At 37.8% G+C, this 14,485-nt stretch overlaps 1 protein-coding gene across 3 annotated transcripts in view; it reads left to right on the top strand.

Annotated features, from left to right (window-relative positions):
- The window catches only part of mfr (ferlin family C2 domain-containing myoferlin misfire), an 81,536-nt gene extending 67,691 nt beyond the window's left edge, over positions 1-13,845 (top strand). For all 3 annotated transcript variants that reach the window (XM_090371209.1, XM_090371208.1, XM_090371206.1), the window contains exons 43-46: positions 4,593-4,831; positions 5,133-5,311; positions 6,040-6,140; positions 12,137-13,845. In XM_090371209.1, coding sequence (XP_090227335.1) covers positions 4,593-4,831; positions 5,133-5,311; positions 6,040-6,140; positions 12,137-12,317 — 700 coding nt within the window. In that variant the 3' untranslated portion in view covers positions 12,318-13,845. The remainder of the gene's footprint in view (positions 1-4,592; positions 4,832-5,132; positions 5,312-6,039; positions 6,141-12,136) is intronic.
- The last annotated feature ends 640 nt before the right edge of the window (positions 13,846-14,485 follow it).

Genomic DNA, 14,485 nt, shown 5'->3' with positions numbered 1-14,485 from the left:
TGCTTAACATTTGGTCTAGGAGTACAGATTCACGCCGAAGAACTATTACAAGAGCTGAAAAACATTTGAACATCATCGGTTTATGTGAGATTCGAAGAAAAGATGAAGATTTGTGCAAACTAAAAGATGGACATTGGCTACAGAGGACCAAATAACGGACGATGTGGTGGAATTGGGTTCGTGATCACCAAAAGACTTAGATTTAACTGTAAAAGTTGGAAGTATTACCGAAAAATGCTTGCTGTGCGATTAAGAGAAATAGTTAAATAATAGGACCCCTCATTGAGACTGCCCTTGCACCTACTGTAAAACAACAACAAAAATCTAAAAAGGGACAATTGCCACGATCAAAAAGAGATGAGACATGAAGCAAAGTGGTAACCTAAGGTCTAAAGAAAGCAAAAAGGAAAAATGGTTACACAGAAGAGCCAAATGTTCGCTTTGAAACTTGAGGATGGCACAACAACTAAAGTTTAACACCATACTAAAACGAGTGGAAGAATTTTATTCAAATCTTTATAAGGATAAAGGACAAATGGATCGAACACCCTATGCAGAAGCTGTACCAGAAATTTTGATGGAAACAGCAGGACTCGATAAAGTTACTGTTGAAATTTTGAAAGCTGGAGGCTAGCCGGTATGTAAAGCTCTAGCCAGACTATTTTCAAAATGTCCTCTATTTAAAAAATTACCCGTAGCATGGAAAAATGCAGAATCCATTCTGCTGCACAAAAAAGGTGACAAGGCAGATTTAAACCTATCGACCAATAAACGTATTGTTAGTTGTTACAAGGTTTTCACAAAGAGACGTTGAAGGAGAACAGGCACAATGCTTGATGCAGCACAACCCAAAGAGAAAGCAGGTTTCAGAAGGCTTCAGTAGAATGGATCATATCCAACAGTGCAGCAAGTTATGGAGCAGCACAATGAATACGACCTTCCATTATGTATAGCCTTCATCGACTATGAAAAGGCATTGGACTCAGTCACAAAACAAGCAATAATCGACGCCCTAATCAACCAAGGTGTAGGCAAAGCTTGCGTCAATATTTTCCAATCAATATATGAAAAGGCGACTGCACCGATATGGGTCACAACGATTTCATAGAAAAAGGAGTCCGACAAGGAGACACAATCTTCCCAAAACCTACCTGTTTAGAAGAAAGTTTTTGCAAGATAAATTGGGATCATAAAGGACTCAAGATAAATCGAGATTACCCGAATCACTTACGATTTGCAGATGATATCATTCTCTTTGCCAATGACGCGGAAGAATTGCAACAAAACATTGAAAGACTGCAGCATGAAAGCAAGTAGTTCAGTTTTAAAATAATTATCAAGAAAACACGGGTTATGTTCAACAAATTTACCAGACCAAAGAAAATCATGGCACGGACAAGAACTAGAAGAAGTGGAAAGGTATTTTTACTTTGGATAAGAAATTTCAATAGATGGAAACATCATGATGATGGAAATTGAACGGCGCATAAAAATGGATTGGCAAGCATTTGAAAAACTTAATGTAGTCTTCAAGACAAACTTGCCACTGTGTCTCAAACGAAAAGTTTTTGATCAATGTATCCTAGTGTAAGATCTGTTAGGAAAAATTTCCAGAAGGCAAGACGGATGGCTAATCCTGCTTTAATCATGGAATTTAAGCAAAGCTATAGAGTTAAAAAGAATGAATACTCATCAGAGATCAAACAATATGAGCGCTTCGCATGACAGATTGGAAATGCAGACCCCTGGGGCCCGATCTACAAGGTTATCGCTGAGAAGTCAATATTAGATAATATTGCATATTCTGTACTGGATAGGAACCAGGAGGATACAGTGATCTGGGCTCAGTCGGTCCCGCACGTCTTGTCAGAATTGTTTTTAAAATATAATAAGGAGATAAACACTGACTTGCAGAGATCCACTGAGGTAGAGAACCAGGAATATGTCTCTAGTGAGAGAGAGAGTCACCGTTTACTCGAGTTGAAGTAGATGCTGCTGTTATTTGGGTAAGGTACGGGAAGGCTCCTGCGATCAACTTTATTGAGACACATGTAAAATACTTTTATTCTAGGTTCCCCGATATAATGTTAGACCATTACAATATATATCTACCAGAGGGAGTTTTTCCAAAATTGTGGAAAACTGCGGTTCTAAGAGTGATCGTGAAGAACAAGGAGAAGTCCTTGAGCGATCCAACGTCATATCCCACGAATTACTTTGCTTCCAATCTAAATTTAAATTTCAATAAAATTACAATTTAAATTCCAATCTCAATTTCAATTTTCATTCTTAAAAGTATGAAAATTGAAATCTTTCTTCAAGTAAACATTATGGTTTTAAGAAGGGCCTTTCGACTGAAGATGCAATTCGTACGATTGTGTTCTCGGCTTGTTCGTGGACTTGAGGGGTGCGTTGATGCTCTGTGATGGACCGGGGACTTATATAACATCTTTCGGGATTAATTTCGGATCGTAGAGTAATTGTTCCTCATCTCTTGAAGAGAATACTTTTCAGGGAGGCCCGGGGGAGGATAGATCCTTGGCCCCTTCATGTGGAACATGGTTTTGGATGAATTTTTAGTGCGTGACATGGGGGACTCACAGGCCATCGCCTACGCGGATGATTTAGTTTTGCTGGTTCTGGGAAACTCCAGGATAGATATTGAAGACAGCATCAGTGCCTCCTCTATGTCAACTCCACAGAGTAATAAGGGTGAAATTGGCAAATCAAAGGATGATCACTGAATATGTTATATGAGTGTGTATTTTTCCCCATTATCATATGCTGCTGGAGCTTGGTATCATAAAGTGATAAATGTGGTAATAAGGAAGCATTTAATGTCTGCCCAAAGATTCGCTCTTCTAGGTATCACCAGGGCCTGCTGCTGTACTGTCTCTACTGATGCTCTGAATGCAATATCTGGGAAGATGCCTGCGAATTTATTGATAATCTTAGAAGAGGCATCTTCACAGAGATTTTAGGTATTCGGTCATGCCTGGAGGGTGGGACGGCTACTTGCGGTCAAGAGACGGACGATACATGATGAGTTAATGTCTGGCGAACTACATGGAATGACTCTGATAAAGGCATGGAAACCTATGCCTTTTTACCCTCTAACACGACCGTGGATTGGAAATTAAGATCGTGGTTGCAGTTCAACTTCAGTGCTTGTTTCCTGCTGACTGAGCATGGCTAGGATGAGTAAATTTGTTTAGGTTCCTTCTGGCTTGTGCTTCTGTGAGACGATGGAGACTGGTCTTCATGTCATGTCACGCTCTACTGTCCCTGCAATGAAGATCTGCGCAGCAAACTTGAATGGGAGACAATTCATTTGGATTTGGTTACCTTGCCGGATCTGTTTCAAAGTCGGGGATCTTTTAAATGTTTCTCGACTTTTGTTAATAAAGTTTTTAAAAGGAGGGTTATGAATATTTATAATTTTAAATCAAAGGCTGTATACATAGTCTTTTGACCTTGAGAATTAGTGCATATGGGCCTCGGCCTTGGAGGTACTTATAGGATGAAGCTGTTAATATATGTATGTAAGATCAATGGATCCACTCTGTCCTAACATATGAAACATGGACATTGAATGCCAAAGTTTACATAGACTGAGAGTCAGGTAGGGAAATTTGAAGCACCGAATTTTAAACATAACCAAAAAAGAGACCGAAAAACATATGCACGAACTCGAGCTTAAAATGGAAATGGGCAGATTACATATCAAGAAGAACTGACGATAAATGGACAAACAAATTTTGGAATGGATACCCCTTGACTGGAAACGCCCAAGAAAAATACAAAAGATGACGCGGTTCGATGAAATTGTGAAATTTGCTGGTATACATTGGCAACAGAAAGCACAAGACCGCAGTTGCTGGAAACTTTTTGAGGAGGCCCTGCAGTGGATGGACAAAGTCTGAAGATGATGATGAGTTCAAATACTATCAAATTATCTCTAAGCAGATGACTTTTTCCATTTAATTTCGCTCACAGACCTTGTCTGGCACTGAGAAACAACTTAAAATCTCAATAAATAAAATTGAACTATAGATATCGCAAAATGATTGTATTTCGAACCAAAATCCATAGCTATCCAATTTTGCAAGAAACCCAACGCGATCTACACAATGGGCAATCCTGAACTACGACTACGAAACAATAGAATATCTTACATGAGGTTCTCGGGTTTTTGAGTCCCTGAATCAGTTCTTGGATCCTTTAGCCTTTGAGTTGTGTCTTGGGTTCTGGTATTATTGGGTCCTTAAGTCAGTCCTCAGAATTTGAGTCGAGTCTTGGGACATGGGATTCTTAGGTCGTTACATATGAAATAAATCTAGTTTTAGAAACCATCCGCAACCTATACAAACCAAAGATCCAATCTATTGTGAAGGGAATTGCTTTATTCAGTGAAACACATTCTTATGGATCATGTTCGTTATCAAAACATTCCATATTTGAAAGAGAATATGGAGTATCTACTTCAAAGGGAATGAAGCAAATTTAATGTAATTTTATATTTATCTTTAGAGAATTGAAGTGTACATCCATTTCTGATATCATTTCACAATCTATCTTCTCTTCTCTTATAGCTGGCTCAAAGGAACCGAAGATACCCAGTGTACAGATATCCATTACCGGTCATTGACCGGAGAAGGAAATTTTAATTGGAGGTTTGTGTTTCCTTTCGACTATCTGCCTGCTGAAGAAAAAATCGTCATTTCTAGGAAAGAATCTCTTTTTTCGTGGGATGAAACCGAGTGCAAAATCCCTGCTCGTTTGGATCTACAAGTGTGGGACGCCGATCATTTTTCTGCAGATGACTTCTTAGGTATTCAAAAATTTTATTTTCTAGAGATAATTTTTGTCATTAAATTAAGACTATATTAAGCTGTATATGATGTCTGTAAATTGTATGGGTTCTGTGGTCGGTTTGCTTGTTTCTGGAAAGAGAAACCCAAATTTCTGGGCACAAAAGCTTTTTCTTCGCATGAGATCGACTAACTCGGCCATGTTGGGGATAAAGTTCATTTGCTTATTATTTTTAGTAGTGATTGATATTTTTAAATTTCTAAATCAACTTTAAATAGAAATACAATGTATAGAAATTTAAATTTCATTTCTAATTCCAGGTGCAATAACCTTGGATCTAAACCGATTTCCACGAGGGGCCAAATCTTCAAAGCTTTGTACCTTAGACATGCTACGGACAGACTCCACAGTTCCAATGATCTCACTGTTCAAACAGAGGAGAATTAAAGGCTGGTGGCCATTCTTTGTAAAGAAAGAAAATGATGAGATGGAACTTACGGTAATTAGATTTATTGCAAATCCCATAGCTGTTGTTGTAAGGATTAGGGATTTTCTGTTTTGCTGGATAAAAAACCCGAACCTCTCTATCTCAAAAGGAAATTATTATTTGAAATTGCGCAATACCGGGCATCTCCTTGTGAAGGTACAGCACCCATGTTCAGCAACTAGTGAAGTAATCCGATATGTCATCAGTTAGCGTAGTAGAAGCCAAAAATCGATCTACGCCCAGTACTAACGAGTCTAGGTCTATAACCTTTGTGGGCCAATGACCCATGTGTAAAGAATTGAATTTTATATCGTTTGTAGCAAACAAACGCCTACTGCTAATGGAAAGATGGAAAACTGTTGCTACACCACTGATTAGTTCAAAGTAATCAGTGGTGAAGCAACGATTTTTGGGCGCCTATGTAACGGCCACCGAAGATGTCCATTTTAGCATAATCCAATACATGTAACCATTAATTTTTTTCAGCTCTACACTGCCAAGTAAAAATTCTGAGGTCACCTGAATTTAAACTTTAATATTAGTAAGGACATTTTGATTATTTATATTTAAATAAATATTTCGACGCATTAAGAGCTAAATAAAATGTTAATGCAATATTGTGTTTTGTATTAATGTGAGATTTCTGAGAATTGCAAAGATCTTCTGGGCATAATCAGAAGTTTGGTTTATTATAATCACATATAATAAATTAAAAATATTAATTAATTAATTTTTCTTAGGGTAAAGTAGAAGCAGAACTCCATTTATTGACAAAAGAGGAGGCCGAAAAAAATCCAGCTGGACTTGGTCGTGGCGAACCTGATCCACTAGACAAACCTCAGTAAGTAAGACAATTAAAATTTAAAATATATTATTATTATTATGTAGGCTCTTTGGCACCATTGATTTCCAATCAATGGTGCCAAAGAGATGTGGCATATGGAAAGGTTCCTGATCTTTTCATCGTTGGCTGGAGATTGCTGGTTTGGGCATCGCTATGTCGATCAAGCAGGTAGCATTTTGTGTTTGTCAATGAGGGTTATGTCTGGTCTGTTGTGCGGAATCGTCTTGTTTTTTTTAATATCATGGCAAGGTCCCAGTACAGTCTGTAAGTAGAGGTCTACAGTACGGATGCGGTTTAGTTGTAATATGGTATACTTTCTTTAATCAGCTGGTATTTTTGCGGTGGCTTCTGATTTATCCTGGCGACCTGGTCATGTCTATGAGTGTAATCCGTCTGGGCGATCAATTTGACACTTGCAGTGATATGTCGGATTCTTTTTGGGGCCAGATGGCGTCGTCGACATGTTTCATCTGTCACTCCGGGAGTCCTTGGCGATGCAGTTCCTGGTGTGGACTACTTGGTCTTCAATGACGAGCGTGAATCCTTCGATTTCTGGGAAAAGCCTCCCGCTCGTTATCCATGGATTGGAAGCTATTTTATCTATGTAATCTTGATGGAGTTCATTGTAATGTCTGTCACGGAGTGCCTTATTTTCCCATTTTTCCATGATAGTAGTAGGCGTAGAGGCACATGACGCAAGAAAGAAAGAAATGAATTTCACACATTCATTCTCTCTAAAAGTTTGTACAGTTCCTACTTGAATTTATTTACGCTATGAACTTCCACAACCACAGATGGAAGTTTGTTCCAACAAACAACCAACCGCTGGCTAAAGGCAAATTTTTGCACATCTGTTCTACAACTGTCTTTTCTCAATTTGAATCTATGCTCCCCTCAGGTTCTTAATCTGAGCAAGAGGAAGAATCCCATCAGACTTGAGACACCTCAACCCATTCAAGGTCTTATACACCTCAACCAGATCACTTGTGCTAGGTGATCTGGTTGAGGTGTATAAGGCCTTGAAGTCTCCAGACACTGTAATTTGCAGAATTTAAGCCTTTCTTGGTAAGACCGTCCCTTCGTTCCCTTCACCAAAATTGTTTCTCTTTTCTTTACTCGCTCAAGCAACTTTACATCATCCCTAAAAGAAGGCCTCCAGACCTGTATGCAGTACTCAAGGCGTGGCCTGACCATTGCCGTATACAAAGGGATAATCACTTCCTTTTCTCTACTAGCAAAATTCCTATATATCATTGACAATACCCCATGATCTGCCCTGGCAGCCTGTCTGCATTGCTCGGAAAACTTCATATCTGACTGCACAATTACTCCCAGGTCTTTTTCATTCTCTACCACCACCATCCTTAGTGTAGTACCACATAATTGTTACGTTTCTCTGCGGTTACTTCTACCCATATGCAGTACTTTGCATTTGTAAATATTAAAGTTCAGTTGACGCTTCTCAGCACATCTGCCCACCTTTCTTAGATCCTGTTGCAGTAGCACACTGCCATTAACAACCATCCCAACTTTAGTACGATCTGAAAACTTGGACATTAAGCCTGATATATCTTCTCAATATCATTGATAAATATATAAACCAACAGTGGGCCGAACACCGAACCCTGGGACTCAGTGTTGGGCCCACTGTGGAGCAGTGTCCATTGATTACTACTTAACTCTTCGGCCACTCAACCACCCTTTTATCCATTGTAGCAACTTGCCCTTAATGCCACACTGCTCCAATTTGTACAGTAGTCTCAAAAGCTTTCCTGAAATCCACGTTTATGATATCAAAATTATTTTTAGCATCCAGTTCTTTTGTAACAACATCAGAGTATCCGATCAAATTTGTCAGACAAGACTTTCCATTAACAAACCCATGCTGTGTCTGAATTATTGCTGCAGTCTTGTCTAGATTATCCTGCAATGCATCTTTAACCAGTGACTCCATTATTTTACTCGGAACAGAAGTTAAACTAACTGGTCTGTAATTACTCGTGTCACCCTTTGATTCCCCTTTGTGAATTGGGGATACATTTGCAATCTCCAGTCCGTGAGGACTCCCCCTAAGTCCAAGGATGCTCTCATTATGTTTGCTTCTTCTGTCAGGCTGAGGTAGCCATTTCCTTATCCACGAGTATTACATTCAGTCTGTTGTGTAGGATCGTCTTGTCCATTATTATGGTGTAATCCCAAGTCCTAGTACAACTTGTAGGGTCTACCGTATTTGTTCTACCGTATAAATATCAACCCGAGGAAGGATCTTAAGATGAGTGGAATATGCCGCTTGTCTGTCTTCTGTGATGGTCTAGTAGAAGGTTTTATGTTTTTCTGGAAGCAGTTCTCAATCGTTTTCTTCTATTTTTCGATGAGATTGGTCTGTCAAGCCCCTCTCTCCCTCCCTCTTTCAGAGCTGTGGTCAGTTTCTCCATGGCCCACTTTGGGTAGTGTCGGCAACCCCTGGTCACTGTTGTTGTCTTTCTCATGATCACCTCCAGTTCGTTGTTCGTCTATTCTATGATCCCGAAGGAGTATGGCAATAATATCGCATAGATTATGTGGATTGAACTGTGTTCCCTCTATTTAGCTTTGATTTTAGCAGGCTTCTCAGTTTCTGCTGGTATTTCTCAGTCAGACTGGCCTTTATCTGCTTGTTCTCTAACTTCTCTACCTGCACCATTTCCGGGTATTTGTAGGTCTGTCTCACTTATGTGGTTTCGATCTCTAGAGCTGTCTACAGCTTGCAGTTTCGACCGATTAATTTCCCCTGATGCATTCAGAGGGTCTTGCTGTTTAGTCCAAATTACATCCTGATGTCATTGCTGAAATCGCGGATCTAGAGCAGCTGTTGGAGTTGCTTCTTTGGTTGCTGAGTAAAGCTTAATGCCATCTATACATCAAGTGGGAGAGAGTACGGTTTTTCCTTCCTTCTTTAGGGTATATCCCTGTTATAGTCTAAGATAATAAATCAATATTAACGGATTCATTAATACAAGCACAATATGCACAATATTTATTTTTATTAGGATAAAAGAGAAGCAGAAACGCATTTATTGACAAAAGAGGAGGCCGAAAAAAAATCCAGCTGGACTTGTGGTGAACCTGATCCATGATGGGTTGTGGTGAATATGATCCGGGGTGGACAGCAGATTGGGTGCTGGGCAGAACCGGTGTGCTCAGGGCATCTCCCTGACAGATTCCTCTCCTGATGGGGATCGGTCTGTTCGCAATGTTCTCGACCTTGATGATGGTCCTCCGTTTTACCATAGTTGCTTGTAGAAAGCGTGACAGTGTCTGGTTTAATTTGTAGATCGATGTAGGACGTGCACAGGTTGCGGTGTTTCTTGTAGGCTTGCTCCATAACTGGGGCATCGATGGTCAATTGCTTCTTGCCTCCTTTGTTCATCAGCTTGCATCCCTTCTGTTCTTCAGCCATAATGATCTGGGTCTCCAAGGGGTCTGATATCATCTTGTTTATGTAGCTGGTCAGCATTTTGTACATCGTTGGGAGATAGATGATCGGCCTATATTTTTCCAGGTTTCTTGTGTCTTGGTCCTTAGCCTTCAGGTATGTGATTCTTGAAGAAGAAACTCTGGGTGACTTATCATTCGGGTGAATTGGTCCGCAATGTGCTTACGTGTGCAAGTGAACTTCTTGTACAAGTAGTTGTGGAGATTATCAATCTCTCCGGTTAGCCAATTGTAGGACTTCCTCATCGACTGTTGTACTTCTCCCATTCTGTCATCTCTTGTATGTCCTTCATTTTCTTCTGTTATAATTTTATCCAGAGTGGGGGAAGTCGGCTGATATGTCTTACTTTACTGCTGCTCCATATTGCCCAGGAATCCTTGATTGCTTTCTGTTCGGGTGGTCTATTGCCTTCCTACTTTCCTTGTTCGAGGTTCCTGTAAAAGGCTCTTTTGGTTTTCATGAAATGTCCCGTTTTCTGTTTTCATCTGGGCACTCTCTCTTTATGAGCCTAGTCTCTTGCGGAATGCCAGGAGTTTCTGCTTGAGTGTGTCAAAGTATTCGTGAAACCTCTGATTCTTCATCTCGTGCTTACTGTAAGTGTTGTCCTTCATGAGGATGTTCTTCTCTTTTACGATCAACTTCTACAGGGTGTCTCAAAAATATTGGTACAAACGTTTAGGGGAGGTAGGTAACATCTAAAGGAATGTGAACGCATATGAACCCATAACCGGAAACGGTAGACGGCGCGGTAGTCGCCGAACGAAGAGCATGCATCGATATACGAACTGTGAGCTGGCAGACATGCACCTAGTGTATGGATTAGTAAAGGGCAATGGACGAGCCGCTCAACGAATTTATGGAGAACGCTTCCCAGCCAGACCTGAACTGGACCTACTCGCAACCCTAAAATAATAATTTGAATTTGTTCCCACTTAAGGTTCTGTGGATTTTTTCCTGCTGGATTTTTCCCACGATTCCAGGGGATATCAGGTTCTTCAGGACGATGGTCAATCTCTGGTCTGCTATTAGCTCTTCGGTGACGTGAACAGTCGGGAACCATTCCAACCACTCAGTGTGTGGTTTCATCCTGTACATTGTCATATTGGCTCGTTACTTCGTAGTCTGCTCGCATGATGAATGTATTTCTTCACGTCATCGTTGGCTTTTTCTTCCTTCCTTGGTGGTCTCTAGCATCTTGCGCAGGAAGCAGTTCCAGTCGGTTGGGTTGGATGGTTGCTCTTTCCTTGTGGTATCCATATGGTGGATACCCTCACTTGCTCTACTGTCTTACTTGTGAGGCTGTCTCTGACTTTTGTAACCCATCAGTCTAGGCCTAAACGCGAGTAGCTGTATCCTGTGCTACACTAGATTTAGTGTGTTCAATATTTCTACTTTTCATATTCATCCAGCTATCGAGGTGCATCTCTTAATCTTTGGCTTTTGCATTCAGGAGGCGGTAGTTATTGGGAGCGACAGCAGATGGGGTCACTCTCTGCTGTAGCCATAACTTCGATCTTGGGGTAGATCTGATGAAGCGACTTTCGCGATTTTTTTTCTCCATTCGATTTTTTTTCCGCGTTGAGATTTGAACTTCGATTCATCACATCAGTGGCCTTGTAATCACAGAGCTAATCGCGCCTTATTATTATATTTTACTCAGTCATATTTATTTAAAAATATATAAAATATGCCAGACTTTCTGAGACAAGTAGATTCAAATTTACCTTCCAGACTCCAATAAAATTATTTGCACAATTTTTCTATGCCACAAATATTGATTTTAATTGTCCTCGGTAACTTTGCCGGTAAACAAACTATATTATGAAATTCTAATGATTTTATATTCAGAAACAGGTTGATCAACCTCTTTCTAAGAGATTTTATTCAATAAAAGGGGTGCTTACTGTAATTAGGCTTTAATCCCGTAAAGGTCACTTAGATTATCTTCTGTTCGCCTGAATATTTAATACAAACATGGCCATCAATTTGGTTACACAACTGGCCTTTTCTTGGCAGTCGGTTGTAACGACAAAAGGCGATATTTTCCATCAGCGGATAACAGGGCCGGCGACACTTAATAGTGTGAGTCATCTTGTTTGATGTGTGCTGTTTAAGTAACTTGACGATCTTTGGACCTGTTGAATATTCTAAAGCACTTAATTTACAGCATTTTATTCTTATACAAAGTTGTTTACCTTTTCGGGACATGTCTATCCTCGTGAAACATAATCCTGTCTGCGGAGAGAAATTAAAAATGAAAAGAAAATAGCGACGACGCATGCGCTGTACATTGCTGTATTTGACTAGGTGGTTATTTCTTAGCATTTATGGATTGGATTCGAGTCCTCTTCTTATTTTCTCTCTCTGTTTCTAAGATTAGCTTTTACTAAAGTATGTTTATTTAAGATCAGGAAGGAAATAATAAATTAAGATGTTTGAATGTTATTTAAATAATTTAATATAATTTATATGACAATAACATAATTAAACAACCAATCAATTTTTTTTTTTCCCACAGCCGGCCTGACTCCTCTTTCATCTGGTTTATCAATCCTCTGAAGTCAATACGTTACATCATCTGGCATAATTACAAGTGGGTAATCCTAAAAGTGATAATTGCCGCTATGCTTATCCTTGTACTAGCCCTATTCGTATACTCCATGCCCGGGTACACCGTCAAGAAAATGATAGGGGCATAGCATCTTATCCCCTATAGCAAAGGAGAAAATCTCCAATTTCTTTCCCTCTCTTGTTTTGTTAATTCGCGGACCGAGCACATTCACAAGCCAATGAGGAAGATTGTCTGCCATACTTTAATGGATGAATCCTTGAAAATACCGAATCTTCAGTGGATGAATCCTTAAAGGTACCCAATGTAGTGGTGAATCCTTGAAAATACCCAAAGTTTAGCTGATGGATCCTTGAAAATATCCCAAAGGACAATGCATTTAACAATGAAGGAATGTTATACCCATTTACTTTAGGGTATTTGAGTCAAGCCAGAAATGTAGTGAGAAATCCTAATTTCAATGTTTGGTGTTCCACAACCCCAATTTCTGGCTTACACGATATGAATTTAGAATTTTATATCTCTTTTAAATTAAATAAATATAGAAAATAACTGAAGTATTTATCAGCAAGATGTGGAACGTTGTATTCTGGTTGCCATGCAACCTTATATCTCTAAAAAAGATTTTAATATCACTGGGTATACCATTTCTTCATTATTTTGAGGAAATAATCTCGTTTATAGTCATAATTCCAGCATTGTTGCTCTTTGATTGTGCATTGTATTGTAAATAAAAATGAAAATATATAATATATATTTCAATATACCATAATTCAAATGTAATATGCACCGTATTTTGAATGTTGTTACAGCAATACTATGGCCTTTCTACCCTTACGATTATAGCATATCAGGGAGGTTTTTTCAAGTGTGCTTACCAAATAAGTCAAATTTTTATGTGGCCATTCTGGCCCTGAATTCAACTCAATTATTAATTGGATGTTGCTCTTTAATCTTGGAACAGATTTTTAAAGAAAGTTTTGTACGTCTTGTGACATAAAATATCAATGTGTTCTCTTTGTAAAGCATGCTCACTCACAACGTTTCGACTACATGTATCAGCCCTTCTTCAGGTGTTTTGAAAAACAATTGCAAATTTGCTTTTATTGTTCTGTATTTGGTTTTCGTATAGAGTAGAAACTTACCTATTTTAAGATGGAATATGAGTTACATTTTGTGTAAATTATATTAAAATGTTAATAGTTTCCTTTAATATAATAAGTAGATAAAAGTACTTAAAATTAAAAATAGAAGATTTATGTTTCAGAGAATAGAACATGTAAAATTTTGGGACGTTGTGAGCATTATTTTTGCAGTAGAGTACAGTTTTAAATATATCATGAAAAATTCTTATTTAATTTTTAAACTTTAATTTGGAATTTAATAATTCGAATGAATTAGTTTTTAATAAATTTATATAATTTTCTTACCCTAAAAGACATACTAGAGGCGACATCTACCGACAAATATATAACAAGCATGAAAGTGGAGGTGATATAATTTTACATACAGTCGTTTTTTATTGTTTTTGTTTTAAATGCGTATTTAATTTATTTTTATTAGTGAAGAAATAAAATTGCCCTAAGATTAAACTCGAAAAAACGTTCAATAAGCAATGAATGTTAAAAAAAACGTAGTTATTACTTGATGCCATTTCATTGACTTTTCACTCAAAAGACATATGCATGCGACATCTACCGGAAAATATGTAACAAACACGAAAGTATATTTAAAAAAAAATATATATATATATATTTTTCAGTTTTGAAATAAAAATATCCTTATCAAAAATATTAAATATGCAATCGTGAACTTTATAATACATTTTATTGCTTTATGATACATTTTTTTAGGAATAAGTGTATATTTAAATATAAATATAGGCTTATTCCTAACAAAATTCTTACTTTGTTCAATTCTAGATGCGACATCTAGCGGAAAATATGTAACAAACATGAAAGTTCATTTTTTAAAAAAATATTTATTTTTTTCAATTGTGAAATATTAACCTTAATCAAAGATTTTAAATATTAAATATGCAATAGCAAACGCATAATAAATCATTTTATTACTTTATAATAAATTTTTGTTAGGAATAATTATATATTTATATTTAAATATAAATGTACATTTATTCCTAACAAAATTCTTACTTTGTTCAACTCTGGAGACGACATCTAGCGGAAAATATGTAACATAAATGAAAATGCATTTTAAAAAATATATATATTAAGCTTTTTTCTTTGATATCATCCTTATCAAAGACATTAAATATGCAATAGGGAACACTTAATAATT

Source organism: Mastigoproctus giganteus, chromosome 4, assembly GCF_048544385.1.
Source record: "Mastigoproctus giganteus isolate SK-2022 chromosome 4, ASM4854438v1, whole genome shotgun sequence".
Lineage (NCBI taxonomy): Eukaryota > Metazoa > Arthropoda > Arachnida > Uropygi > Thelyphonidae > Mastigoproctus > Mastigoproctus giganteus.
Note: the sequence above shows the minus strand (reverse complement) of the source record. Positions and strands in the feature narration are given on the sequence as shown.